We start from the raw sequence: 27744 nt of genomic DNA, 5'->3' as shown, positions 1-27744 counted from the left end.
CTCTCTCTCTCTCTCCCTCCCTCTGCAGCCCCGGTCCTCCGTCTCCTCCTCTTCCCCCTATCTGTGCGAGTGTGAGCCTCTGACTCTCCCTCTGCCCGGCTTGCCTCTCTCTCTCTCTCTCTCTCTCTCTCACTCTCCCAGGCTCGCTCACTCTACCTCGCTCCGCTCCACTGCCTCCCTTGGCCCGCCTCTCAAAGCCGAGATCAATGAGGAATGAAGAGAAAGAGAAGAAGAGACCTTGACGTCGAGGCGTTTAGGGGATTAAATAAATTTGTCCCCAGAGGGCCCCCTTCTATCTTGTGTATAAACACACACACACACACACACACACACACCTGACGCAGGGATAATCTGCCCTGTGTTCATACACCAGAAAACACTAACGAGAGAAAAGGTGGAGGGGAGGGGTCAAAAGTGGCGTGTTGCAAAGACCTGATTGATATGACAGTGGCGGGGAGGGAAGGGGCGAGAGACACCAGCGTGGCTTTAAAGAGGCAGGCTGTTACATCACCCCGAGTCACAGGCAATCGCCTCTCAAACACGCACACACACACACACACACACACATGCACACGCACGCTGCAGCCCTTTAGATGTCAGCCAACCAATCTGCAAAATGCACACAGTGATTAACCAGAAACATCGTTCCCGTCAACCCGAAAATTCAAAAGCCAAGGATTTGCCCATTTACCCATAATGCAACCCCAACACACAAAACAGACATTCATCCTGTCAAGCGATCTGACATCACACACAAACAACATGCAGTGTTTGCACAGGAGAAGCCAGACAGGCCTCGGTCCAGCGGAATTCCGACGCTCCAGACCGTCAACACGGGCACGTGTCGCTTTTCCACCCACTGGCTGGCGACGCTGCTCAAGGCTGCAAATCCCAATCCCCACTCATGAAATATGTATTTGCATACATTTGAATGGCCGCTGAGGAAACAATGACTTGCATCACCTCGCCTTGCAGCAGCCAGACTGTCACTTTGTTGTAGGGCTGGGCGATTTTGGTCAAAAATAAAATCCCAATTTATTTCTCTGAAAACCAGATTTTCGATTTTCTTTTTTTTTTTGGGGGGGGGGCAGAAATCTCGTTGAATATGCTACAAAAACGGGACAAGTGCGTGTTGTATGCAGCTTCGGAAAAATAATTTACCATGTAGTGGTGAGGGCAGCAAACAGAATCACTTCCTGGTTTTAACACCTGCTGTGGCTAGTGCAGATGCGAGTAAACATAGATAGCCAGTTAACAGCTTCTCGAGGGGGGAGGAGGACTGCGGTACCCAAGAGGCGCCAACCCGGAAGCATGAAAGAGGAAAATCGATTTTCCTCTATTTAACATCGTTACGACTAAAAACATCTGATTTCGATTTAAAATCGATTAATCGCACAGCCCTACTTTGTTGTTTTGGTGACCAACCTCATAAAATATATCATGGGATCAGTAGAAAACATGTTTTAATGAGCATTACAACAAAATACCGGTCTTTGAAGCCTCACGGTATTCATTTAGACTCTTAAAAATGGATGAAATACAGCTATAGTATTACTTACTTACTAACAATTGGTCTAAAAAGTTTAGCGGGCCGGATGGAGAAGCTTAATGGGCCGCATATGGGCCCCGGGCCGTAGTTTGACCATTCCTGGGTTAGACCGTAAACACTGTTGGCAAAATAAAATGAGGCAGTAAAGTGATGGAAAGAGGGGAGCAGAAGAGAAGAGAAGAGAAGAGAAGAGAAGAGAAGAGAAGAGAAGAGAAGAGGGTTTATGGGAGTTAAAGGGCAGAGGAAGTCAAACAAGTGAAAGCGCTCTCTTCAGCTGAGGCCCTTGATGCTGACGGCTGGGCCATCTGGACCATCACACACACACGCACGCACGCACGCACGCACGCACGCACGCACGCACGCACGCACACACACACACACACACACACACACACACACACACACACACAGTGGCCTCTCTGCGGTCGTCTCCGTCTTCTCACCTCGACACCGAAATAAACAACGCAGCGTGAGAGCGATGGGCAAGAGGGAGAAAAAAAAAATGTGTGACGAAGCAAAGGGCAAAGTGTTTCCAGTAATTATTACATAAGGTCAATGATTTTTTGAAATATTTTTTTAAACGACGTGGCACGTTACGAAAGTGGGGGGGGGTGAGTGGCGATTCTGCGCAGAAGTCTCTGAGCCAAGTGGCGACGTATCGACTCCACAGCCGAAGCTCAAGGAACAGTGAGGAATTATTAAACCGCACGCGGCGCTGGGAGAAGCCCAGAGGAGCCAGCGGAGCCTGGTGGCTGATGCAGGTAGACAAGTCACATAAATGATGCAAACACATGACGGGTCACTAGAGTAGAGCAGGGGATGGATCCTCAAAGATGTTTCCGGGTACTTGCGCATGGAATCCCTCATGTGATAACAATAGGAAATAAGACTTGAGAAAAAGAAAGTCTCCTTCCAAAGACAAAATATTTAGATAATGACGATAACAATAATGATAATAACAATGTCTACTCGAACTTGTAAAATCTTGTCCACCAAACTTCGAAAGTGTTGTGAGTTTTTTTTTTGTTTGCAATTAAAGATTCTCGTTTCCCATTGGATATGATGTAGTTTCCCATTATAGTTGACTATATATTTAGAAATACTGTTATCATTCATTTTAAGTACATTTGCCACATGCAAAACTTTCTCTTTCAACTATCACCTGACAGATAATGAGATGTGTCATCCTATACCTTAATTTGGCAACAAAAAAATATTCCAGAATAAAATGTGGGAGTTATTTTTATGAGTGTTTTTCCTCAAGTGCCTGCAATCTTTGAAAAGTTTTGACATGTACTGAGATCAGCCACCCCCCCTCTCCGCTCCACCGTCTTCTGCTGGAGCAGATGGAGATGGTGCGAGTTGCCACACACACCTCGCGCACTTAAACACATCCATGCATCTGGAATCGCCAGGGGCACTGCGGTTCATATGGCATATGAAATATACAGTAGCGCGAGTGTAAATATAGAAGCAACATCGCTGAGCAAATTACCAGAGGATATTAATAGGGAATTTTTTTTTAGAAAAAAATAAAAATAACAGTAGGGAGACAAAAAGATGAGAGGGTGCAAGACAAGGTGGAGAGGAGCAGGAGAGAGGATGCAGCATCATGAGCCTAGCAGGCATGTACTACATGTTAACATTAGTAGGTCAGCCAGCACAAAAATAACTTCACCGCCGTGTGTATATGCCTGTGTGTGCACGCCTGGGCGTGTGTGTGTGTGTGTGTGTGTGAGTGTGCATGGTAATCTCGTGCGCTCACTACTCGCAAGCAGAGGCGGAATCTCCATTCTGCACGACGGGCCAATCAAAACCCACTCCATACATTGACATTTCAAATATGGGCACGTGTGGTCAGTTGAAACAGCTGCTCAGTTTCCACGTGAATGAATCTTAGGGGCATGCGTACGCGCGCGCACACACACACACACACACAATGGTAAGGATTCCTGCTGAAAGCGTGCAGGAGGAATTAAAACAAACCTCATCCAAAATAAAAATTTCCTTTTTTTTTTTTTTTTTTATCAACTGACAAACAAAAAAATCAATTCCGCTGATATTAATGACTAAATAATTCCAAGCGCCAAAACTGCAAAGATGTCACGGCAACGCTGAGTGGGGCGACTTGCACGTCGGGTTGCATTTGTCATACGTATAGTGCCACTTTGTGGTAAAAGACAGATACAACAGCACGGACTGAAAGCTCTTTCTATCTTTTTTTCCACAACGGGCACATCTGAGCAGCTTAGCCTATTCGTCGTGCTTCATTCATGTTTCAAATGGATTATCTTGTCGACGTTGGATCGATCACAGTCTCTTGACAGACTGGATTGACTGGATGCATCACTCACGTGTCACTAAAAGGAGAAGTTTAGATTAAAAAAAAAAAAAAAAAACCCGTGTGAAGAGACACCAGCAACGGTCCATCCATACGTCTGCTATCACTGCTTCTGCTGCACTCGGGGTCAAGGGGTGCCGCAGCCAATCCCAGCTGTCAGGGGGGGCTGATGGCGGTGAGTTGGAAGACGGGTTGCCACTTGCCAGTTCATCGCAGGGCCACGCAGAGACTTGGCCCTGCGATCGTTGCCGATCTAGAGTTGCCAGTTAGCCTAATAGGTCTTTGGACTGTGGGAGGGAGCCAGCCGGGATCCCACGCAGACACATGTAAAGATCCGGCCCAGTTCCTATTGGGGCTGCCACCCATGAATAGGGTTTCAGATGTGAAAAGATTACAATGACTCAATAAACTCTTATTTTTGGCTTGAAAATGTATATCATTTTAATAGGATCAGCGAGAAACCTCCCACTGTAACTCAGCAGGACAAATAAATTGTTAGAGTTTTTCCTATGGAGAGACTAAGTGCCAAATTAAAAGGAAATGACAACCCTTTTATGGGCATATGGCAGCCCCTAATAGATTACCTACCTAATGTTCTCGGTGAAATTATACAGAGTAGAAATATTGGTTTGGAAGCTTCCAAAGTGAATGAACCAGCAATAAGAAATAATCACCAACAGATACAAGGACACACATATTTTCATTTGCTGTTAAGTTGTTCATTTATTTTTCCTTTTTATTATTATTATTGTTATCGTTATAATTTATCATCCTTTTCTTCTTTTTTGTCTCCTTACTTTTTCCTTTAACTTTATTTAAATCCTCTCTCCTTGCTCAGACCACCATTCAATGATGTATGTTTACATGTATTGTTGATACAATAAAATAAAGTATGATTTAAAAAAAAAAAAAAAATCCATACAGAGAGGCCCGGGTCAAAATCCAAGTATTGTTAACCTCACAACCCTCACAGTCGTGGGTCAAAGAACCTCTTCTGAAAAAGAGGGGAAACAGCAAATTAAGTGGAATGAACTCTGGTTGACGTGTGTGTGTGTGTGTGTGTGTGTGTGTCCACGCGTGTGAATGTGTGTGTGTGTGTGTTGTGTGTGTGTGCATGCGCGCGCAATCTCAGAGATTAGTCATCTCCTTAATGGGATTATCTACTCTGACTTTTCCAAGGCAGGACACGGGCTGAACGATTTAATATTAGCCTGCTAGCCTGCTAGCCTCTTAGCTTAAAAAGCACAGTGAGGAGGAAAGGATGAAGTCACTCACTAAATGTTGTTTCACATTAAAAGTCCTTTTTCATCAAAGCTACTCCTCCAATCCTCAAACAGTCAGACGTTGGTTTGAAACATTTTCCACTACGCCGTCATCTACTTTCATATAGTCAAATTAAGCGCAAGAACACGATGGGTGTCCTGGTTTAGCACAGGAACATGGGACTACGGTTCTCGTTTAAAAACGACACAGATGTGACGCTCGGGTCAGAGGAAGGTGGAGGTGGGCACTTGCAGATGGCCACTGTGAGGGCAAAGCCCTCACCTTCAGCCCTGGACTAACTCGTCTTAATTACTCAGCTACGCTCGGTTCACACTGAGTCTGACATAGTTCTGTGGAACCGTGAGCAGGTCTGGTTGACAGACTGTAAATCACTGGATCACTGTAACGTATCACTGTAACATGTCCTGAGACACGGGTATAAATCAACCAACCAGTACCAAAACGTGATGAAAGAGACATTTGGAAACATGTAAACTAAAACAATTAAAACAAGTATAAATACCACCAAGTAATTAAAGGCATTTATGAGACTTCAAAAAAGAATCTCAAACGTGAGCCTCATTTTCTGTTCTTGATTTCTTCATTCTCTTCTTAATATGTGTAGATTGAGATTTACAGAAGGACACTCAAAAAGGAACATAAAACAGGAGCCAGAGCCCTCAGGTAGGAAAAATGGCAGAAAAAAAATATTTGTTAAAAGAAAAGTGTAAAAGCAATGCTTTGGGCGAAGACTAAAGGCTAGAAAGAAAAGGTTGGCTTCATTCCAATTTGATTGTAGCCAGTACCTCTATGACCTCAGTACCTCTATGACCCCAGCCAAAGGTGTGATCTTGTTTCTTTGAAAACGCTCACCTCAACTCAACTCAACTCAACTCAACTCAACTCAACTCAACTCAACTCAACTCAAATCAACTAGCATCCAAGTCGTCTCGGGCACTAAAGGCTAAAACAAATTGTACAGTTGTGACCTGGTCACATCAAATAGGAACACAATGGAATTAAAACGAGATACATTACTTGGACTGAGGTGGAGTTGCGATGATTCATCTTCCACAACGTATCCTTTTTATGCTGATGCAGCAGGTTTTTCGCCCAAAAAGCCGAGCCAGGCCCTGACCCGAAAAACCCCGCAGTCCGCTTGGATCGAAGAAAAAAACGTAGAGTTCTGCAGAGCCGTTCAGGAGGTCGTTCAGCCTTTCAGCGGGGGTCTGGCCAAGTCAGCTGCCCTGCAACGGCAATCCTTCATGGCTGCGTTGTTCCATCTGCAGGAGAGCAACTGCGGGCTCAGCGCTCAGGTAATTCTCCCCACGGTCTCTCCTTCTCATGCCTTCAACCTATGATTAATTTGTGGGCCGCGACCTCCCCTCAGCTCCTCGGCACAGCCAGGGTTCTCTTCGCGCAATCCTGCGAGATCACGTCCGCACGCCAGTCGCAGAACAGGGACGCCATGCTCGCTTGATCTCTGGCCACAGTGCTTGCTCCTTGTGTGTGGCTCTCTAATTTTTTTTTTTTTTTACCTCCCACCACCTTTTCCCCGCCCCCCCAACCTCTCTCTTTTCTCTTCTTTGTCCATCCAAAAATAGCTCCATCTCTGTAAAGTCTATTAGCAGCCTAAAGGTAAGCCTCTTAAGGCAGACTTTTGCTCTCCTGGAGCACAGGAGGCCACTGACTCGGTAAAGGGCCCAACAACAATCACATTCTGATAAAAGACTAAACATGGATTTAAGGCTGGATGTATCAGGGAGGGAAAGAGGATTGGGAAAAGATAAAAAAGTCAGATCCTCATTATTCAGAAACAATTTGGACAAGTGAGTGCAGATCCTCGGCTTTCATGTTTTGTGCGTTCATGGGCATTGGACAATAGTAGGTAATTTATTGGTGTAAAACCACTGATTGTGATGTTGTGCAAAAGGTTCATTATTGTGCAAAACTAACTGCGCAAATCCTATGTCTAATAATTTCTGGCATGTCAACCAATGTCCTAGAAATGAGAAAAGTCCATCCTTTGCTTCTTTTGCTTGATCCACTTTTCAGAACCTCTGGAAATCTGCTCTCAGTCATGTCACACAACCTCAATACTACAGTCGCATTTTAAAACATAAAATCCGCGACAGGGAAGACATCATTTAGGTCGGCATTGCTGTAATTAAATGCGGTTCTAATCAACTCGTTATGTAATCAGATGTGTTCCACAGGTCTCGGGCTGGATGTAGTCACATCTAATGGTAAGAAAGCAATTTGCAAACAAACGGATGCCCATATTTCACATTGTGTCCTGGTCATGTACTGTATAGCAGCGGGGCCATGACCCCGAAGTGACATTAGCTTCATTCATCCATCCATCCGTCCATTTCAATCAGGCTGATGACTTCAGCGTCAGCAAGCAGGTGACTTCGGCCTTCATGCAGCCAACCTTTGCCTCCCATCAGGAAATTGCATGTGGGGAAAGGCCAGCCTGAGGGTAATCCTTCTTTTGATCTTGGTCTCACATTTTTCTTCCAGCAGCTGTGATGTCACGGCACAGTCACAAAACCCTGAAGAGACCCACGCTGAGAGCAACCCAGGACAACACACGTGGCGGTGAAAGTCTACAGTACAACCGGAAACACCAGCTGGTTGGCATCATGTTGGTGGACCAGGTTAAACTGGAAATGTTGGTGCACGGCCATTTTCAGACCTCTACAAAGATGCTCAATCGGATTCAGGTCTGGGCTCTGGCTGGGCCACTCGAGGACACGCACACGGAGTTGTCCTGAAACCACTCCTTGGCCAGAGAGTCGTTTTCCCGATGAAAGATGAACCGTTGTCCCCGTCTGAGAGTCAAGAGTTCATGAGAGAAAGGTTGTGCCCCCAAACGTTTACGTTACGCGGTGCACCTTTAATCCATTAAACAAAGTATAAACAACAACAAATAAAATGTTCCATTTCCCTTTTTGGCCTTTTGTCTTTGTCCCGCAGGTTTACAGCGACGGAGCCAAATGGTGTCAAAGGGGCAAGATGACAAAGAGATGAATCGAGATGGACAAGTGGGGAGGAAGTGTTGAAGCCTCCCGCGGCAGCGGTCCAGGGAACACCCTCAGCTTTTTAATCCACTACCTTGATGAGATAAACAAGATTAACCAGATGAATGTGAGATGGGATCCCTGCAGTCTGTTTGCCTACCTGCCAACAGACTCCAGACGGATGTGCGTGTAAGTCGGTGTCTGTGTGTGTGTGTGTGTGTGTGCCTGTGTGTGTGCGTGATGAGGATAATTAACCGAGAGATGTTGTTTTTTTGTCTTTTTTGTTGACTGTTACAGGAGTATTTTTTGGGGCAGTGTTTGCTGATGTTCCACTGCTTCCAGTGTTCTAACCAGAGTGACAAACCCCTGCTACGCCCCTGCGCCTGCAACCGAGGCACGGTGTCACGCCACTCATAGCCTCTTAACTGCCCGCTTTTTCTCTCTTAGGCTGCGGCAGGGTGACTTAGAGGCCAAAGAGTAATTCCTCCAAGAAGATAATGTGATGCCAACAGCACAGCACGGTCGCAGGGCCGCAAACAAACACAATCAAGGCCGAGTCAAAATGAGATTTGACGATGGCGATTCGCCGAAACGCACGGGGCGGCGGCCGCCGAACGTCCGACCGCAAAGAGTCTGAAAAGAACGTGCGCAGCGTCAGGCGGAGCGGTGTGTCTCTCCACAGGCTGCACTGTGAACCCAGGATGCTTTTGATGAAATTGGCTCCTTTAACTCCAGTTTAGCTTGTGTGGTGCAACTTTGCACGGCGTTGACCCCCGGGGCCACGCATAATCACAGCAAGCTATCGTGCCAAGTTCCCGACCTTGGATGTTCACTTTGCTGAGCAGGATCAGCGCAGACGACCCTCTCCACAACCCGGGTCACGCCTGCCTGCCTGCCTGCCTGCCTGCCTGCCTGCCTGCCTGCCTGCCTGCCTGCCTGCCTGCCTGTCAGTGTCGGGCCAGCCAACAGGCAGCCCGGTTTCACAGGTGGAAGGGCTGCTCCGCTCTGCAGCCCCACAACACAGCACACTTTTCTAATGGATCATTTCCAATACATTGATTTTTATTTATTGATCTATTTATTTATTTATCTAATTCGGCTCAGTTTAATGCTGAGTCATCGTCGGGCATTTTACATTTGGAGCACCGCCCTTTTAATGTTATTAATTCTCGGCTTCATAATGGTCAATCACTGAGCCGTCGTTCCTGCCTCGTCTGGAGCCGTGGCCTGTTTTTCAATTCGGTCCATTTGGTTTAAGAGTGTTTTTGAGTTTTCACTCTCGTCTTTTCATCGCCTATATTTCCACGATCCTCTCTGCTGCTTACTTCAAATGAGCTCCACTGACTTAAGAGCACAATTAAACAAGGTGATGCCGCCACCAGCTGGAGTCAAAATGTAATCATGGCATCAACCTGCTCCCAGTGTTGGAGTCGCTGAGTGAGCAGGCAGCCAGGGGCGCGTTGACCCAGTACCATGAATGAATAGCGGCCTGATAGGTATGCAAATGCCAAAGTATTTCCTATTTCAGGGAATTTTTTGTTTTGCATTCAAATCAGACTTCAAAACTGCAACACAATAAGACAAAATAAAATTGACATTAAATGTTTAGAGAGCAATCTGATTCCATAACCAACCAACTTCCTTTTAGTTGGAACCAAAACAAAAGACAGCTGCTACTGGCTGCCCTGAAATACACTGGGAAAGGAAGTAGGAGGAGACCAAAATAAGAGTTGATACTAAGAGAACTGGACAGCCTCAGTGTAACACTGAGCTTCAAGCTGTGGTGTCCTGGTTAAAGCAGCCGTCAAAACCAGACACAAGTAATAAATAAAACTCCTGCAAACTCAACCTCCTGAGATGGAGGTTGAGTGAGCAGACAGACAACTAAAGAAGAGCCTTACACACTGTCTGGCTCCATCATCATCATTATCATCATCATCATCATCATCATCATCATCATCATCATCAGTCCATACATTTCTGAGCATTTATTTATCGGCCACATGTGAGTTTTCAAACACTTTACATCCTGTTCATGTTTTGTTGTTGTTGTTTTTTTTTTAACTTGAAACACTTCAGTCAGTCACCCGCATATCCAGTCTAATCCGGTTTAGTTTTGTTTTTTTTCCAAGTGTGTGTCCTACCAACCCAGTTTTATGTCTCGCAGGGCTGCCAGATGCAGTAACAACAGCGCAACAGCTGGCCATCCCTATTAGAGGCTCTTCTTGATGAGGGCACACTTTGCAAGTGTTTGTGACCTGCCATCAGCTTCAACACGCTCATTTCATCCCTGCCTCCTCTGTAAAATGTGTGTGTGTGTGTGTGTGTGTGTGTGTGTACATATAAATATAGATTTACACGTATATATCCACACACACACACTCATCCATAACATATGCCAGCAGCTTGGAGTTAAAAAGACAAAAGAAAGTATGTGACGCACACACATACACAACTAAACAGTCAAGTCAATGATGATACAAAGTGTGAATGATTGAAACAGATGATCAGAGAAGAACGGAACATTTCCCCAAAGCCACACACACACACACACACACACACACACACACACACACACACACACACACAATTCATCGCACCCGGTCGAACGACACAATGCCGTCTTTTGACCTCCCGTCCTCTCTGCTCCACTTCCCGCTGCTCACCTTGGTCGTGAGGATACAGATGCAATCCATCCTCGCCGCCGAACCAGCAAATCCGCCACAACTTTTCACCCAAGCACTCCCCGCCCCCCGCCCCCCCCCCCCGAACCAAAACACCGACCGGCCGCAACTTTCACCCTTTCCGCCGCTGAGCCGCTTGTTGCTGCGGGCAGCCGTCCGTCCTTCCCCGCGTCCTCATTCTCATCCTTCTCCGTCGCCCGACAGTCTCGCTCCCTCGCCTCCGCCTCTCATGTCCTCCCACCTGCGGCCGGAGAGGAACTCCTCCGGCCGACCCGGTACACCTCCTCCACCTGCCGCGGTTTGTCTTCCAGCTGCCCGTCTCGGGTTTTTTTGTTTATTTTTTTTTTTACGGCAGCTGGTTGGCACATCGCGACCTGGGAAAGTGCATGGCTACGGTTGTGTTTCGCTCGCACACGAGCAGAAGGCGGTCGGCACGCGGGCAAAGGGTAAAAAAAAAAGAGAAAGGAAAATATGCGGAGACAGGCACAGTACACATGGATGCACAGGCCAACGCTCACGCAGGCAGACGCGTCTACACAAAAAACACAAGCATATAAACCGCAAGCACTCACAGACACACACATACACACACACACACACACACACACACACACACACACACACACACACACACACTGCTCTGCTGTTTTATCAGGTCAGTCTGTGTTTGGCAGGAATGCGGGTTGGACTGAGTGAACTGTAGCTGTGCTATGGAGATGGATGCTCCACTTTCAGACTGGAGGTATTATTGAGGCTAAAGCTCCATGTGCACCCCGAAGCCTCACACACGGCGCTGCGATGGGACGTTACTCAAAAAAAAATAAAAATAATAAGGAATTTTTAACCTTGATGCAACATCGCTGTATCCTTGATATCTGACGCGTAAAAGTACATTTTACGTTACTACGTGCTTTGCATGACTTGGAGATGTTGGCAAATGAAGTCCAAATGAATACGATGCAATGCTGAATGGTTCATTGATATGATTCAAAACTATTTGATAGAGTGTGACACGTCACAACACAACACAACACAACTTGGCACGATCCAACAGCATACAACAATACGATACGATATGAAATATGGTTTCAAAGCACGATTTCAAAAGTGGAGCACAACCCTGCAATTGGGAGACTAACAGGACAAACAGACGAGACGTACAGGTGAATTGCAAAGCATTTTTTGTAAACAACACCAGGGAGCCCAAAAACTCTCAAAACGACAATAATATTATTTATCGCAATAATTTCAGGGACGATATATCGTTTAGGGAAAAAAAAATCTTATTGTGACAGGGCCTAACTTTGATTGACATGTTTCCAACAGGGAAACCCATTCTGAGAGCAATGAACCCAAGCATACCAGTTGATTCTATACTCTGCCTGGTTAATAGTGTTTGTGTTTTCTGAACTAAAACACACAGAATGAGAACCACATGAATATAGGGCCAACCTTTGCGAAACAATACAGCATTTCAGACAGACGCGATAGGTTGACGGCACAAGAACATGAACGAGAAAATCAATATCAGAAGAAATATCCAAGCAGCAGCAGCAGATATTGCGGCCACTGTAAGCCAGCGGCGAAATGGCCCGGAGCCGCGCAAACAATTTAATTTTCATTCCAACAGGATCAGCCAAACCAATTTCGAAAGCTCATCCCTGCCGGACAATAAAAACGCAGCCAAAGTGAATTGATTGCTCGTGTCGTATTACGTAACAGAATATAAATCAACGTTCAAACGGCCACTCTGCAAAAACAATTCCTCCGTCTCCTCCTGCTCCCTGCAGCCACCAGCGGCCATCTGACAGGAGCGACGCACTGGTTCGGGCAAATGCAAGTCACCGCCACTTAAACAGCACACACAACAACAATGAGTCTGTGTAGCAGGGCTGAGAAAACATTCAATATATACATACAGTGATTTTTTTTTTTTTTTTTTTTTTTAGTTTGGAATCTCAGTTTTCAATTTCACAGCCAAGTGTGGCAGCAGATTAAGACAGCGGGGCAGAGTTAAGAATCCATCTAACCTTAGATTGAAATTATATAACTTAGTGATCAGATCGTGTCAGCAACGTAAAGGCAGTGTCGAAGGCTTGAATGATTTAAAGCTTCAAAAAACTTCAGTTTTTGCAACGTCAGACTGAGTGAATGACAAATGGGCTTCCAAACGGGAGTCCAGGCTTTTCCATTAAACAACAGGGCTGGCGGTTGAAACCGTGCAACTGCAACCCTTGTGCAATACCACATGGGGTCCAACACGCACCGGCATCAACCTCAGAGTAAGCATAGGCAAGCTCTGCCCTACGTGGAGAAAATTCACCCAGGCTTCCTTCGATGCTAATGAAAGCAGGAGCTGTCTTACCTTGTTGGGGGTCAGTGGAGTTGCAGGTGACTTGGGACTCGTGGGAGTGACTCTTCCTGGCCCGGGGCTCAGGGGACTGAAAAAAAAAACAAAGCAAAAAAACACAACACTGAGCAGCTGGATGTTAAGTTGCAACTCCGACATAGGGAGAATGTAATTTTGGGACACCAGAAATTTCGGGACATCAGGAAGTCCTCATAAAATGGGCCCGGGACTCATCATCAGCAGTGTTCCATTGAGTCATCAGGTGTTTCAGCCTTTTTAACACTAGACACCTTCATCAGGGGGATCAAGCCTGGGCCAATCATGAGAGCCCCCCCGGTTGTTTAAATAATGCAGCACTGAGTTCTCAAGTAAGGGGTGGAGTAAAAATATAAAAGGAAAAAATAAATATAAAAAAAAAAATCAGAAATCAAGAGAGATTTTAAACACTGGACCTTTAAAAAAGAAATTCATATTTCCATTCCATTCCAACCCTGTTCTGTAATCAATAATAAATGTTAGAAATGTAGAGTTTTGAACTCGCTAAAACCAAGATGAAGGTGTTGTTCACAATTTTCCTTGCAGTCGATGCTGGACGTACCTCAGGCGAGGCCCTTTAGGCAGGAGCACCGGGGGAACTGTGGGGCTGCGGCTGCCGAAGGTGAATTTCTCCTGGCTGGGGCTCGTTGGACTCGTGCTGGGAGTCAACTTCCCAGCACGAGGCTCCTTGCCAGGGGGACGAGCTGAGGGCACCGACGGTGAGACGGTCGCTCCCGAGACGTTGACACGACCCGGGCTGGCGGGGTTCAGGTTGTCGGGGGCGGCGGTCGGGGAAACCAGGCCCTGGATTGTGCTGGTGACGAGGGCGGAGACGGTGACCAGGTTGAGGTCTGGCGGCACGGCCGAGCTCTGCGGACCGGCGGAAGCGACGGAACTCTCCGACGAGAGAGAGCCGGTCGCCGAGAGCCGCGGCTTGGCTCCGTTGGCCGATACCGCGGGCTGTGTTTTCACGGAGTTGGCACCGTTCACTGCGACCGTGGACGACACGGCGGCAGATGGAGAGGAGGGCTGGGCTGGAGGGAGGGGGGCTTGGTACTTGACTTTGGCTGGCTGCGACTGTGACGCGGGGCTGGCGGGCTGAGTTGTGGGGATCGGAGGGGCCCTGGACTTGACGGACCTGGGCCTGGGCGCCGGTGGTTTGGGCTGGGATGGCGTTCCAGAATCTTCAGGGCCCAGAGGTCCAGGGGAAGGCTGCTGCTGCGGCTGCGGCTGCGGCTGCTGCTGCTGCTGCTGCTGCTGCTGCTGCGGCTGAGGTGGAGGCGGAGGCGGAGGCAGGGTGTAGGGGTCTGCCGTTGGATCACTGTCTGGGGGACAGAGATCCGTCTGGTCTCCAGAGGTGGCGCTGTTTTGTATAATTGTAAACTCATAGTATTCCTGAATGTCTGTAAGGAAAATATCAGAGTTATAAAGGTTTAAAAGAGTGAGGTCATGACCGAGCGAATAGTTGTATGAAAACAGTCAAGGAAACAATAAAAGAATAAATGATTAAATAAATAATAAAATATTCTGTGTCACTGTTCTCTGCCTGACATAGGGAAACTGAACAGTCAGTTTAATCTTTGAAAATGTTGAAAAAAAATCCTTACTTTCCATGGAACTAAAAAGAATTTTAAAGATTATGCAGAATTAGATGAACAATATGTGTTTCTAGACTGTCGTTATTGATGCGGGCTGCAATTTCTGGGGATCTACAGCGTATTTCCAGATCCACATAACGATCCGAAATTGGTTTGACGTGGGAATTTTAGAGCATGATTTTAATTTGTTTTTGTTTTGATTTTGTTTGGGGCTGATTAAAATATCTTGTCTAACTACATCTGAATTAGGGTGGACTGACTCGACACGCACAGCTATACACTGTTGACCTCTAGTGGTAGCAAAATGCTTTCACAGAGTTCGACTGAGCAGCTGCTTGTAAAGTTTTTAGTGCGTTCCCACTCCCCCGCTTGCAACAGATTCTCTTTATAGAAATAAACACACTGGTGTAATAGATCAAAGCTACTATAATGATGAGGTTTGACTTCACTCCCTCTGCACACAGGCGGACACAGAGAGCCACTCTGCACTAAATCAAGAGTATAGCCTTTTGTACAAGGGAGAGTTTGCTCACCATAAAAGAATAAAACCAGATCAAAAAAAAAAATGGAAGGGCAGACATTTAGAGAAGGGTGTGTTTACAAAGAGAAATCGGATTCAAAAATAATCTACTGGGGAGAAGAAAAACAACAGGGGCAGAGTTACAACAGCAGAGTTTCAAGAAGAGTTTTGATTTTTTTTTTTTCGCCGTGCACGCTGACAAGCCCTGAGTGGAGGGTCAGAGTCGCACAGAGGCGACCAGGCCTGTGTTTGGTGACAGCACAGTCACAGAGCCTGTGCACACAAACAACGCAAAGAAAGGGAGTGTTACAGTTGCGCCGACAGTGTGAGTGGGCGTGGCGCAGGGTAGGTGGCGCCGGGAACTGAGAACCTGTTTGTCGTCACGCACGCAGCCACAAAGGCACACATGAAGCCCGGTGTTTTCTTTCCCATAAGCAACAGGTTACCACAAGCAGAACGAACCAGTCAGGCGGGAGGGGGGGGGAAGAAAAAAAAAAAAGAAAACTCAAAACAAACTGTTGGGAGGAATTTGTGTTGGCAACACAATCTCTAAATGTGTGTTCTTTCACAAAAGGATCTGCCTCGTCTGGGTCAGGTCACTGCAGCCTTACATTAGGGGTATCTTTTTTTTTTTTTTTTTAATCATGTGCAGCCGATGGTTTTTAACAGACACTCTTCGACCACACATGGGAAACCAAGCAGCGTTGCTGGTCTGTGACAACCGGCCAGAAAAATGATTGTTTTCTTAATGAGTACAATATTTGTTTAACACATTCCAAGCTCACTCAAAAAACATTGTAGACACTTGAAGTCTGTGGTACCCCAGTGTAATTCCACATGATTTAAATCAAAGGTGCATTCAAACACCTTCTTAAACAGGAAGTAACCAGCAAGCCTGGGAGATGTGTAGAAGATATGAATCAAACCTGCTGGGGAAAAAAATAACAACTGGTCCATGAACAGTTGCATGGTATATGAACGAGAGCCTCCTCACCGAGCAGAGCGCCGAAGAGCTGACTTTGGAAGACATTAATCACTCGGTCCAGAGACTCATGCAGCTGGTGGTCTTCCTCCACGAGGCCTTGTTTGGATCGGTTCTGGTTCTCCTGCCTGTGGTCGAGTTTGGCCCGATACTGCTGGAGAAGCTCCAGGGCTCGCTGGGCATCTAAAAACAAAAGTTGACGCTCAGTTACCACAGGAGTAAGTCACAGGCGGGGGGGGGGGGGGGGGGGGTGAAGAAGCTGTCCCTCATAGTGGCCTCACAGAGTCTCATGAGATGAAAGGCATTTTATAGGTGTAGTAAAAGCCACATGCCAATGCACTAATTAAAATAGGCAAAAAAAAAGTGTGTAAAGATTCTTGTCGCGTCCCGGCGAGGAGACGGCACAGCGTTATTGCAGATTATGCAATGCAGAGTGGCACGGCAGCAATAAAGAGCTCGCGGTGAGAAAGGTAGAGTGGCGGGTGCATTCCAGGATCCACTGACTGTACCCTGAACAGCTGATTAAACCGGAAGCAGCGACAGCTCGACGTCAAACTCCCGGCAAACAGTCCGGCTGCGACCTTTTCTGCGTCGACTTTGTCAACTGAAAGATGTGGAATTCCAAATAAACCCCCCATTTATCAACTACAGCACAGTTCCGACAGAGTTCATCTTGAAGCTTCTCCCCCACGCTGTCGTCGCATGAAAACGAACCTGAATAAAATAGCAAATACACGATGGCATGTGACTTCATTTGTGCGCCGAATTCATCGCAACGCACGATTAACTGGTAAAACACCTGCGCTTAAGTGCAAAAATCCGCAAAACGAAAGCGGCGAACAATCAGGGGGTAATTTGCTGTAGTTCTTTGGTGAAGTTTCGCTTCTGACTTTGAATGAAGCGGAGCTTTGAGCGACACCAGCGGAAGCTTTCAGAGAGTAGAGTGGGGGGAAACCTGTCGCTTCCGAACACACAACCACTACTTCATCATCAACAACAACAACACAATGACTGGCTCAGACCCGTCAAACTGAAAACATATGTGACGTTTAGGTACCTTTCTGACGCACGGGCATGGTAATACGCGCGGTGCGGTGCAGTGCGGTCCTCCTCCTCCTCCTCCGGGCTTGTTGTCAGTCTGTGGTGTGTCGCCTGCGTGTTATTACAGGCGTGTGTGCGTCTGTCCCGGGACAGCCTGCCTGCCTGCCTGCCTGCCCGCCCGCAGTCACACAGCCAAGCCCTAAAACCACGAAGAGCAACACAACTTTGTAGTCGCGTTTAATTAAACACAAATGGAACTGGAAGGAAACTTGGCGCGGTTATTTAAGACGGGATAGAAAAAAGAAAAGTCCAACAAATGCGGCCGGTCGGCGACGAAAAAGCGAGGCTAATAACCGCGGACTTGGAGCCGGGGAGCTGCCTGGCTGTCACCGCCTCCGTCTCCTCGCGACACAAGACTCGCTCCTGTGTTCCTTCATCCAGGTGACTGGTGTGAGCACGTTGCCAGACCGGTTTTTCGCGGGGGTCGAGACGCACGCGCGCGCGCGCAAACCCACGAAAACACACACTTACATACGACGACGATTTCGCCGTAGAAGTCCCCCCCTCCCTCACGTGACGTACATTCGAGAGGTACCGCGAACGTTACCTTCTCGTGTCAGTCCCATTCATCCATTTTCAAGACCTGCTTCTCAGACCAACTGTCATAGGGCGAGGGCTGGGTGCCACCCTGGGCAAGTCGCCAGTTCATCACAGGGCCTCATTGAGACAAGCAAGGAGAAACAACCACTCAAACACACACATATGGACAATTTAGAGTTTCCAATTCACCTCACATGCATGTTTTTTGGACTGTGGGAGGAAGCCAGAGAACCCGGGGAGAACCTGTGAACTACACACAGAGAGACCCCAGGTCCACAATCGAACCCATGACCTTCTTGCGAGGGAGTGAGGCGGCAGCGCTAACCACTGCACCACCGGGTCGCCCGTCTCGTTTTTCGTTGTGTTAACTTGAAAAGTCCATATTGTGCGCACTTGCACCAAAACGGGGGAACCTGTCACGTAGCTCAATGCAGCCACCGGATCCAAATATAATCCACTCCATTTTAAGGATATGGATTATGGGTTTCCATATACACTGATTAAAGGTCCCAGTGAAAGGTCGAGGCTTTGCAACCCCCTCCACCCACTTTCTAAGGCTGTCTGATTAATCATACTATACGCCCAAATTGGATATTGGATTTTGACAGAAAACAGATCCGCCCAGTATAAAAGGGGGGGCTAACTGTATTGGACAGCGGGGTGCATGGTGATCTCTCTATGTTCTGTGCATAGAATCATCATAAAAACAGCAAAGTTGGACCCAACTCAAGCATCAAGCTTGAAATCTGAGCTGTGTGTGTTGATACTTGGTCCCTCTGTGTGTGTTTGGAGGTATTAACCAAGGAAAACAGTTGTTTTCCTGGTCACAGAGGTTGCTGGAGCCAATCTCAGCTGTCTTTGGGGGAAAGGCCGGGTCACACTCGCCAGTTGATCACAGGGCCACGTAGAAACACAAACAACCATTCACACTCACAACCACGAGCACGGTCAATTTAGAGTTCCCAATTGGCCTCACGCCCTTGTTTTGGGACTGTTAGTCGAAAAGTCCAAAAACAGCCCAAAAGTAACAGCTATCCAATAAGTCAGAACTAAAAAATTTGTTGTGTTGACACACGGTTCTGTCATGTAAACAGGACAACAGGGAAACAAGTCAAACAAGGGAAGCATTTTAGTGGATCAACAAGTGAAAACATGTTGCATTAACTAACGAATGAGTGCATGCTGAAGTGCGCCAACGCAGACAAACAGTATTGTGCATTGTGTCCTCTGTCGAGGATTCGCATGTTATTTGTGGCTGAAAAGAAGTCTTTGTTAAAACGAGCCGCGGAGTGATGTGACACTTCACTTCAAATATTCAGAATGCACATGGTGAATGCATGAGGATCAGGGTGGTGAGGGTGTCACTTCACCTAATTGAAATTTAAACAGAATGAGAAGAGTCTCTCATAATCCAGGATATTGTAACCTCGTGGAGGCAGCTGTCTTGCTAATTCCTCACTTCTAATTCTCAAATCTCTCTCTCGTCCATTGAAGTGTTTTCATCAATACATCCATCCCTCCATTTTCAATACCCGCTTCCGCCTGCACCCTGGGTCACGGGGTGAAGTGTTTTCAGCTAAACTTACTATTTTGGAACCACTCAGTCTCCTGGTTTGTTGGAGTGTTATAAAAGCAGGAAGCAAGCTGTCTTATCAAAAAGCCACAGTTTGTGCAGCATGAAACAATACTGGCTTTTGACATAGAATTAAAGTTTTTCCATCCACCGCCATGCACTGTTTGAAAGCACTACTCCCCCTGCACCTCATGTGCCCGCCACCACCTTCAGTTTTCAGCCTCATTCGTCTGGCAGGCCCACAACCACTGATGCAAACGGGTTTGCAGTGCAGAGAAAACTTTCAGCAGAAAGCAAAATCTCTTGTTTTGCAGGTTACAGAAATCCACAGGATGGACAGTTGGCTGTATTGGGACAGTAGGTCAACTGTGGGGAGGCTCTATCCGTGCGCGCGCACACACACGCACACATGCACACAGAGCTGAATACAGGTCACAGGCTCTGTCTCTGGTATTGTTATTGACCAGGTCAAAAAAGGAAATCGACAGCTACAGTGGGTGTGCAAAGCCGCTTGCGCTATCTGTGACTCTCTCTCTCACACACACACACTGACACACGCTGACACACGCTGACACACTGCTCTCTGTCTGCGAGCAAGCGGGACAAGGAACGGGTGCGTGACTGCGCGCGTGGGTAGACCAGTGGACGCGTTGAAAGTCATTTCATCTGCAGATGTTTGCAAAATATGGGAAACCAGAGAGGAGAACAAAGAGGCTCTATTCCACTTCCATCAGTCTGCTAGATGGGGTGTGACAGCGAGCGCGTTTCTGGTATTAGCTTCTATTGTTCATTGTTGGCCCGCATTACTGAAAACAGAATTGTTCTGGACACTGGACCAGCGGAACAGAGGAGAATGGTATAGAGCAGTGTTTCTCAACTGGTGGGTCGAGACCTAAAAGTGGCTCAGAGGGCTGTTTTGATTGGGTCTCGTCTTAAAAAAGTGTGTGTGTGTGTGTGTGTGTGTGTGTGTGTGTGTGTGTGGGGGGGGGGGGGGGGGGTTAAAATATATATATTTACAGAGAAAATGTTTCAATGTTCCACAATTCAGAAATGAAGTCAAGAACATTATTAGAAAACATTGGACGTGGATGACATGGGACCATGTGATTTTGAAAACAGAGTTGGTGTCATTGATCCAGTCAATGAACACGGTTAGCATTGATTGTGCTTGAAGGCAGCAAGTAAATTCGACAACTGCCGGCCATAAATAAACCCCAACTTTTATCAATGATGGAGCTCATTAGGAGAGACCCTTCTATTGTACGAATCCCAATCATTAAATAAGCGATTGGTATTGAGCATTGAACTGAAACAGCTTTTCTAAATGGGCCCTTCAACGAACTATAAACTTTTTACTTTATTTGTCCCCTTGACCGGATTAAAACAGTCACCAAAAATAGAAAGGGGGCGAGGGCGACTGGGACAGAGAAGTGTCACAAAGTTCTTAACGCTCTGTTCAAAATCCTGGCAGGGTTTGACACAGTTCTCACAAACAACCGGCCAGTTTCTCCCCGAAAAACACAGACATGTTTTCTGCTAAATCAGAAACTGTGTGTGTGTGTGTGTGTGTGGGCCACTAAGCCTGTGCTGTCCTCTGTGATCCGCCACTCAGATAAGTGTCAAGATGGGAGCAGATGAGATGGACGGATAGAGGGGGATGAAGAAGAGTCGGGCTGTTACACTAATGGGGAGGAAGAACAAAAGAACATCTGCGGAAGTGGACGGCGCTAATCCACAGAGGAGGAGAGGAAGAGGGGAGGAGAGGAGGAGAGGAGGAGAGGAGAAAACCGGAATCTGCCGACAGCCAGCTCGGCTGATCTTCATCACTCCCCCTTTTTTCATGCCGTGTCTCTTTTTGTTTACTTAATCTCTTTTCATCCACCCTGCTTCATCACTCTCTCTTTAACTCCGCCCCTCCTCCTCCTCCTCTCTTCCTTTCCCTCAGCACCGCCTCAGCCTGGCTTCCTATCCTTTCTTCAATCCCGTCTTTTTTTCGCCGAGCCATCCATTTGCTATCCTTCATATTTTAAGCCCCGGAGGCCGTTTCCCTCTTTGTTCGTTCCCCCTTTCATCCGCCGTGCACTTAATTCACTTTATTAATTTTCTATCAGCTAATTCCCCCGTCCCTTTCTTCTTTTGTCTCACTCCCCCCTTTTTTTGTCCTTGCAGCTTTTCTATTTGTATTTACAGCCTTAAAAATGCAAATAAAAGCAGGGAGAGGAAAACATCCCCTCCTCTCAAGGACACAGCACCTGGAGAAAGAGAGATTACCAATAGTGACATTTTTATTATTTGTACAATAGAGACTTTAGTACATTATTCAAAACACTTCTTATATACTGAAAAAATGGTACGTCCCAAAGCCCAAAATGGCTCCAGTATAGTCGCTGCACAGCATTTTTTCAATTTTATACATATATTATTTTTTGTAAAAACTGTATCTTAAATAGTATGTACAGATAGCGTCTGCAAAATGCATTCTAAACACATGATATATATTATATATACTTCTGCAATTACATTTCTCCGCATTAATACTCAAAAACTTAAAACTGGAAGGATTTCAACTTGCATGTGCAAATAAATAAATAAATAAATAGTCCCGTTAAATCATCACTAAAATATGTCCAACTGATAAACGCGACAGCGGCTCTCTCTCTTCGGAGGTCAAAGTACTTTTTTTTTTTCTCGTTTTGTCACACAACAGAAGAAGCAGCATTCAAGTTGGGAAGGTGTAGGTACTGCAAAAGCATGAGTACATTCACAATCAATATGAGTCTTTTTTTTTTGTTCTTTCATTCACAGCTATGTACAGTGAAGATGTTCTCGGAATTTCTTCAGCTCTTATGTCGTTTAAACACATAGAAAATGACTTTTTGTATAGTCATATACATATATATAATATATATTTTTTTTATAACACAAATTCACAATTACAGTAGAAATACATTTTTTTTTTTTTTTTACAGTTCTGGATAGTACATGTGTAGGTCTCCGAGTCATACTGTGCGTACTTCCGTCCATAAGTTTGTTTATAAGTGTCTTTATAAAATATCACAATTTTTGAGCAAAGCTAAGGTATATCAATATATTTAGAAAGAATTACCTGAAACATGTAGTAAAAAATAATTATATTATCAAACCGTTTTCTCCTCACAATATCTTGGATATTTCACACTCTGAACAGGGTCGGGTCGGCGCCTGCGGTTCGTACCTCTCCACCGCGACACTCTACTGTGCCATTTTGTGTCCTTTTTCACTGACTGGAATGAACCCTCTACACTCTGGGGAAGGGTTTGACACAAAATGGCCACCGGTGCGACGCCGTCACCACCTGGCAAAAGCGAAACGGAGGACAGCGGAGGACGTGGTTTCGCTCCGGGTGAAACATCGGATGCTTTACGGAAGAGAAGCGGGCACCCTGTCGAGAGACGTCTTGAAGACACGAGTCGCGTCCCAAACAAAGACAGAAAACCAAGCTCTTCGCTCGGGGCTTGCGTGAGTCCTGAAGGGGTGAGATGAACGGAAGGCGTCGGGTCTCGGCGACCCCGCGGACGTCGTTTTGCTCGGATGTCTTTAATTTTTTGCGAGTCTGCCTCGCTTCGCTGCTCCGCTTCCCTGCAAAAGCCAGATCCTGAATAACAACCAGCCCCCTATCTATCTACAGACAACTTCTCCTTCTGCTGACACCTTTTCCGACTACGTTTCCATGCATGCCTGGGATTAAATGTCAACTCCTCATTTGTGAGAAGATTCTCCGTCCACCTCTTAGAGCTGAAGCGGCAGGCGACCTTTTCCGCTCATCTACGAGTCCGGTGTCGCTGCTGCTGCTGGAGCGCTAAGAGGTCTACTAACTCCCAGAAATAAAATACAAAAATATCTCAAATTTGGCCTCGATGTCTTTGCGACACAGATCTGATCTTTCCTGATTGTCCGAGAGATGAAAGTCTCAGATTCACCTGTGAAAAGTGAATCTTTTATGAACCGTATCTAATTCGGGGCGATATTCACTGGCTTTCCAAATGTGGAAGGAAACCAAAATAAAAAGAACAACAATTTCCTAACACACTGCAGCTTTCACTGCGAGGAGATCAGATCTGGGCCACAAAGAGGTTAAAGCTCTGATGTTCAGAGTGTGTCTAAATGCAACCGGAGACCAGCGGAGGGTCCTTATGGCACTGAAATAAAGTCTCGTATCACCGATGAGAAGCGCAGCCAGAAAATGCCGATCGATGCTCGAGAAGCGGTACGAAAAACGTGCTGCGGCTTCATCGCACAACTCTTTAAAGAGCAACAAAGAGCAACGCGACGACGGCCTAAAGACACCGAGAAAATAAAAGACATTTAATATGGCACTGACGCAATCAGAGACAAGAGCGTCTCATTTCGAAACGCAGATGGCGCCGTTGTGACTTGTGGCACATACTAGTACTGCATGTGTTGGTTTGGCCTGACGGGGTCAGGTGCATGGCAGTGTGTGTAAACATTAGCATGATTCGTCCAGTAGATGGCACTGTAGGAGCTCGGTGGGCCGAGCATATTGCTTTAGCTCTTCCAGCGCAACTGTGCAAGCCACAGTTTTCTATTTATTTATTTTTTTTAAACAATAACAAGTAGCAGTGATGGACTATAAACAGCATTTTTTTTTCTCCCCACAGAAGAAAATCATTAAATAATTCATATCAAGTAAAAAAAAAAAAGAATCAAAACAAACAAAAAAAACTATCAATTTGAAGATACAACCCCTGTATGTTCGTAGGAGACGATTCAGAACGTGGTTTTTATCAACAATATTTATATCCAACCACAAACTTATTAAAGCCGTCTGCCCAGGCCCCCTGGGAGGGCGCAGCTCTCGAAAAACTGCAGCGCTTCGTATGTACACAAGGCATAAAAGTCTCAGCAATCTCTTTTTTTTGTACAGTGGAGGCAATAACAGCTGCAGCAGAACAGAGGGTGGCAAAGGAGGAGAAACACCAAAGTGTGAAACAAAAGAGAAGAGCAAAAGTTATAGGCCAAAGACAGTGGAGGACCAGGGGGACTGAATTGTGTGCTACAACACCCAAATCGTCGTTTAAAACAAGAATAAAAAATAATAATACCAGGGGCAGCAAAACAAAAGCTAAAAAAAAAGTTGATATTCCAGAATCCCAACCAAAACTATTTAAAATGGCCAATCACATAGCTGCTCAATAAGCGATATCGGCCGCAAACTCCCATACTGCAGCAGCCTTGTATGGGAGTTTCGAGCACAGCGTCCTCTTGTGGTGGGTCCACTCGTCCATCAGATTCCGCTGGTAGACGCAAGAGCCGATATGTTTCCTGTGGTGCATTTGGCACAAGTATTTGCCTTTTGGTCCAGCAATAGGCAAATAGATGTCTCTTTCTCTCCCTCTCTCTCTCTCTCTTTGAGTGAGTGTGTTCCTTTAGAAAGGTTAAAAAAAAAAAAAAAAAAAAAAAAAAAAGACGCAAAGATTTGGCTCATTTTTCAGTTCGACGAGCCCTCCAGCAGAGGGCAGGTGAGGTGGCGTGAGAAGGGCAGGGAGCGGTGCGGAGAAGCGTTGATGTGTTTGTCGATTGTATTGAAAAAAGGAAAAGAAAAGAAAAAAAAACAGCTTTTAGCGCGTGCTGCTGTCTCTCAGGACCGTCAAGTCCACCGTCCGCTGGAAATTCTTCAGCAGAGAGACGGCTGTCTCGTGCTCCATGTGTAAAAAACTATGTCCGTTAGCCTGCAAGGCAAACACGCAGCACAGTCAGGAGCCTGTGTGTGCCCATGCATGTACACTGGCATGTTCTGCAGTACTTCCATGTGTGTGTGTGTGTGTATGAGGGGTAGGGGAAGGATCACTGCCATCATTATTCTCAGTAACACATCACTGTTGGGGAAAAGAGAGAAGAGGAGGAGCTACACAGTCATGCTGTAGAGAGGGAGAGAGAGAAAGAGAAAGTAGGGGTAAAGACAAAACAGGGCTTTAAGATGAGTTCACCAGGCCAAGTTGTACATCAGTCGGGGGGGCAGATGAGGGGGAGGAGAGAAACATGAGAGAAATGTCAGGAGGGTCTGGCCTGCAGGGGGCGACTGTTGTCATGAAGAGCTACTCTCTGTTTTAGCTCAGCTAGGAGAGAATGAACCAAAATGCAAAGCCTGAGCACCACCATGTACATTTTATTTATTTATTTATTTTTCCAATTTTGGAAGGTTTAATATAATAAAGAAAAAGAATATGTTTATATGAATCAGTAAGTAAACATAGTGTACAGAGTAGTTATGTTGGAAGACTTCAGAGATTAAAATCTTTTGGTTTCTAGCCACTGGACCTTCTGCTTCTTCAAAGGTCACAGTACAGGGGATCTCGAGGGATCAAAGGAACAACTAGCTGGTGGAGTTATCACCAGTCTGGGAGAGGAATGAATTAAGCCACAGTGCCCTTTGTGACATTACAAAGGCCGACTTCTAAAACTGACTTTTCACAAAGAAGAAGTGCATTATACTGGACCTGTATAACGCCACACTTCAATTATCCACTGTGCTGCTGTGTTTATTTCTGAAATGAATGAATAAATAATTCAAATTCAGACAACACACCCAGCCTATTGTGCAGTGAATTGCAAAGGCGGTGCCATTCCAAAGACTTCCATCGCACTGCCAGTATAGGGATTAGCTGTGACCTCGGTAGAGCAAGACAATGAGAGGATGGTGCCAGTGACAGCCAGCAGCTATCGGACCTTAAATTAACTGTTTGGAAATGTGTCTATATTTACACTGTTTATTGTTCTTAATAGTTTATGAAATTACCAGCATCAGGTCTTGGCACCATAAGGTCATTCTCATGACAGATTGATTTAAGAGGTAGAACACTAAAACTACAGTACATGTTTTTCCATCTAACAGTGACTGAAATGAATTAAATGTTTACATTTTGTTTGGCCTTTAACAGAGAAAATTGAATCCCTGCAATTGACACAGTTCTCCCAGCTGGGACTCTCGAACTCTGGTTGCCTGCCCAGAACTCTCTCATGGAAGTATATTGGTCCAATTTGGACAGGCGATAGGCATTAGGACAGTAATAGAGGGTATCACGGCAGGCAGGTGCACCATTTAAATCAGTTTTTCCTCACTCCAAGCCAATTAATCATGACACCGATTTTGAAACTATCATCCTAAAGTTTGAAGAACATTCAATGGTTATATTCTTGAAGGACACCATACTTGTTTTGTTAAGGTGAAGGTGCTTCTTCACAAAAGTTCTAAAAAAAAAAAGAAAAAAGAAATGGATGGGGAAAAGCACCGCTAAGGAGGAAACCCTGGTGTGTTGCTCCACCCCAGCTAAGGTGTTTTGTTATGCTAATAGAGGACAGATGGTTTGAAGGAGGTGTGAAAGAGGCCATCTACAGCATGTTCACCTGGAAGAACACTCAGAGGGGAAGGCCTTTGGCATCACCTTTCTGCCAGCTACACTACAGTGCTGCCTTAAGGACGGTCACCAAACGGTTCAAGCACCTTTTTCAGACCTCGACCTCATCTCAGGTGAGTTGAACAAGCCACACATGGCAGGGAGGGGGTAGAAGTCAGAACTCACACCCATGGGGTCATCAGATTAACAACCCGCAAGGGTTTCGCTCCTGGGCTGTATAAAAAGGAGGATGGAGCTTCTGGTTACTAAAAGGAGGCCGAGGTAGAGGTACCACAAACGTTCATTCTATCATTTGGCCAGCAGGGACCGCCAAAGTTGGTTGCAAAAAGACAAAAAAAAATGACTGGCGGTCAATATGGAAAGGAGCACTAAATTCATACCTTCACAACTAAATCACTGCTAAAAAATATTCAGCAAATGGGCTTTAATGTGCATTTGGTTCAGTTTAGCTTAATTCTGAGTAAAATTGTCAAATTATCAGCAAAAAAAACACCTTTGCTGATCGGATGGGACAACCATCACGACCACCTCCAGACTTTGCTCCCCAGTGGTGGTCAGATACATGGGATTCTCAATCCAATCTTCTCAGAACTAAAGAAGCCTTTCAGACGAGCTGCAAAATGTCTTCAAATTAGCACAGCCAGTCCGGTTGCCTGAACTCAACCTTCAAGACAATAACCTGGATGACTCTGAACGAAAACTGAGACCCCGTTGCCGCTCAACAGTCATGTCAGAGGCCTATTTTGTTTGAACTATTTACGCCCCCTTG

At 46.0% G+C, this 27744-nt stretch overlaps 3 protein-coding genes across 7 annotated transcripts in view; 1 reads left to right on the top strand and 2 right to left on the bottom strand.

The window, feature by feature from the left end:
* dlg1a (discs large MAGUK scaffold protein 1a) overlaps window positions 1-17786 on the bottom strand; it is a 96977-nt gene extending 79191 nt beyond the window's left edge. For all 3 annotated transcript variants that reach the window (XM_076045182.1, XM_076045184.1, XM_076045185.1), the window contains exons 1-4: window positions 17404-17786; window positions 16359-16529; window positions 13809-14649; window positions 13226-13301 (exon numbers count right to left, since the gene is read on the bottom strand). In XM_076045182.1, the coding sequence (XP_075901297.1) occupies window positions 13226-13301; window positions 13809-14649; window positions 16359-16529; window positions 17404-17422 (1107 nt within the window). In that variant the 5' untranslated portion in view covers window positions 17423-17786. The remainder of the gene's footprint in view (window positions 1-13225; window positions 13302-13808; window positions 14650-16358; window positions 16530-17403) is intronic.
* LOC142900668 (glypican-5-like) overlaps window positions 1-27744 on the top strand; it is a 446285-nt gene that overhangs the window by 263218 nt on the left and 155323 nt on the right. The gene's annotated exons all lie outside the window — the stretch shown is intronic.
* Window positions 21834-27744, bottom strand: part of lrrc7 (leucine rich repeat containing 7) — a 97867-nt gene continuing 91956 nt past the window's right edge. For 2 of the 3 annotated variants that reach the window (XM_076045611.1, XM_076045612.1), the window contains one exon: window positions 21834-25289. In XM_076045611.1, the coding sequence (XP_075901726.1) occupies window positions 25179-25289 (111 nt within the window). In that variant the 3' untranslated portion in view covers window positions 21834-25178. Of the gene's footprint in view, window positions 25479-27744 lie in introns of all 3 variants that reach the window. The other variant, XM_076045614.1, reaches the window with a different exon arrangement.

This window comes from Nelusetta ayraudi, unplaced genomic scaffold (assembly GCF_046127955.1).
Source record: "Nelusetta ayraudi isolate G7.1 ecotype Tasmania unplaced genomic scaffold, CSIRO-AGI_Nayr_v1 ptg000084l, whole genome shotgun sequence".
Taxonomy (NCBI): domain Eukaryota; kingdom Metazoa; phylum Chordata; class Actinopteri; order Tetraodontiformes; family Monacanthidae; genus Nelusetta; species Nelusetta ayraudi.
Note: the sequence above shows the minus strand (reverse complement) of the source record. Positions and strands in the feature narration are given on the sequence as shown.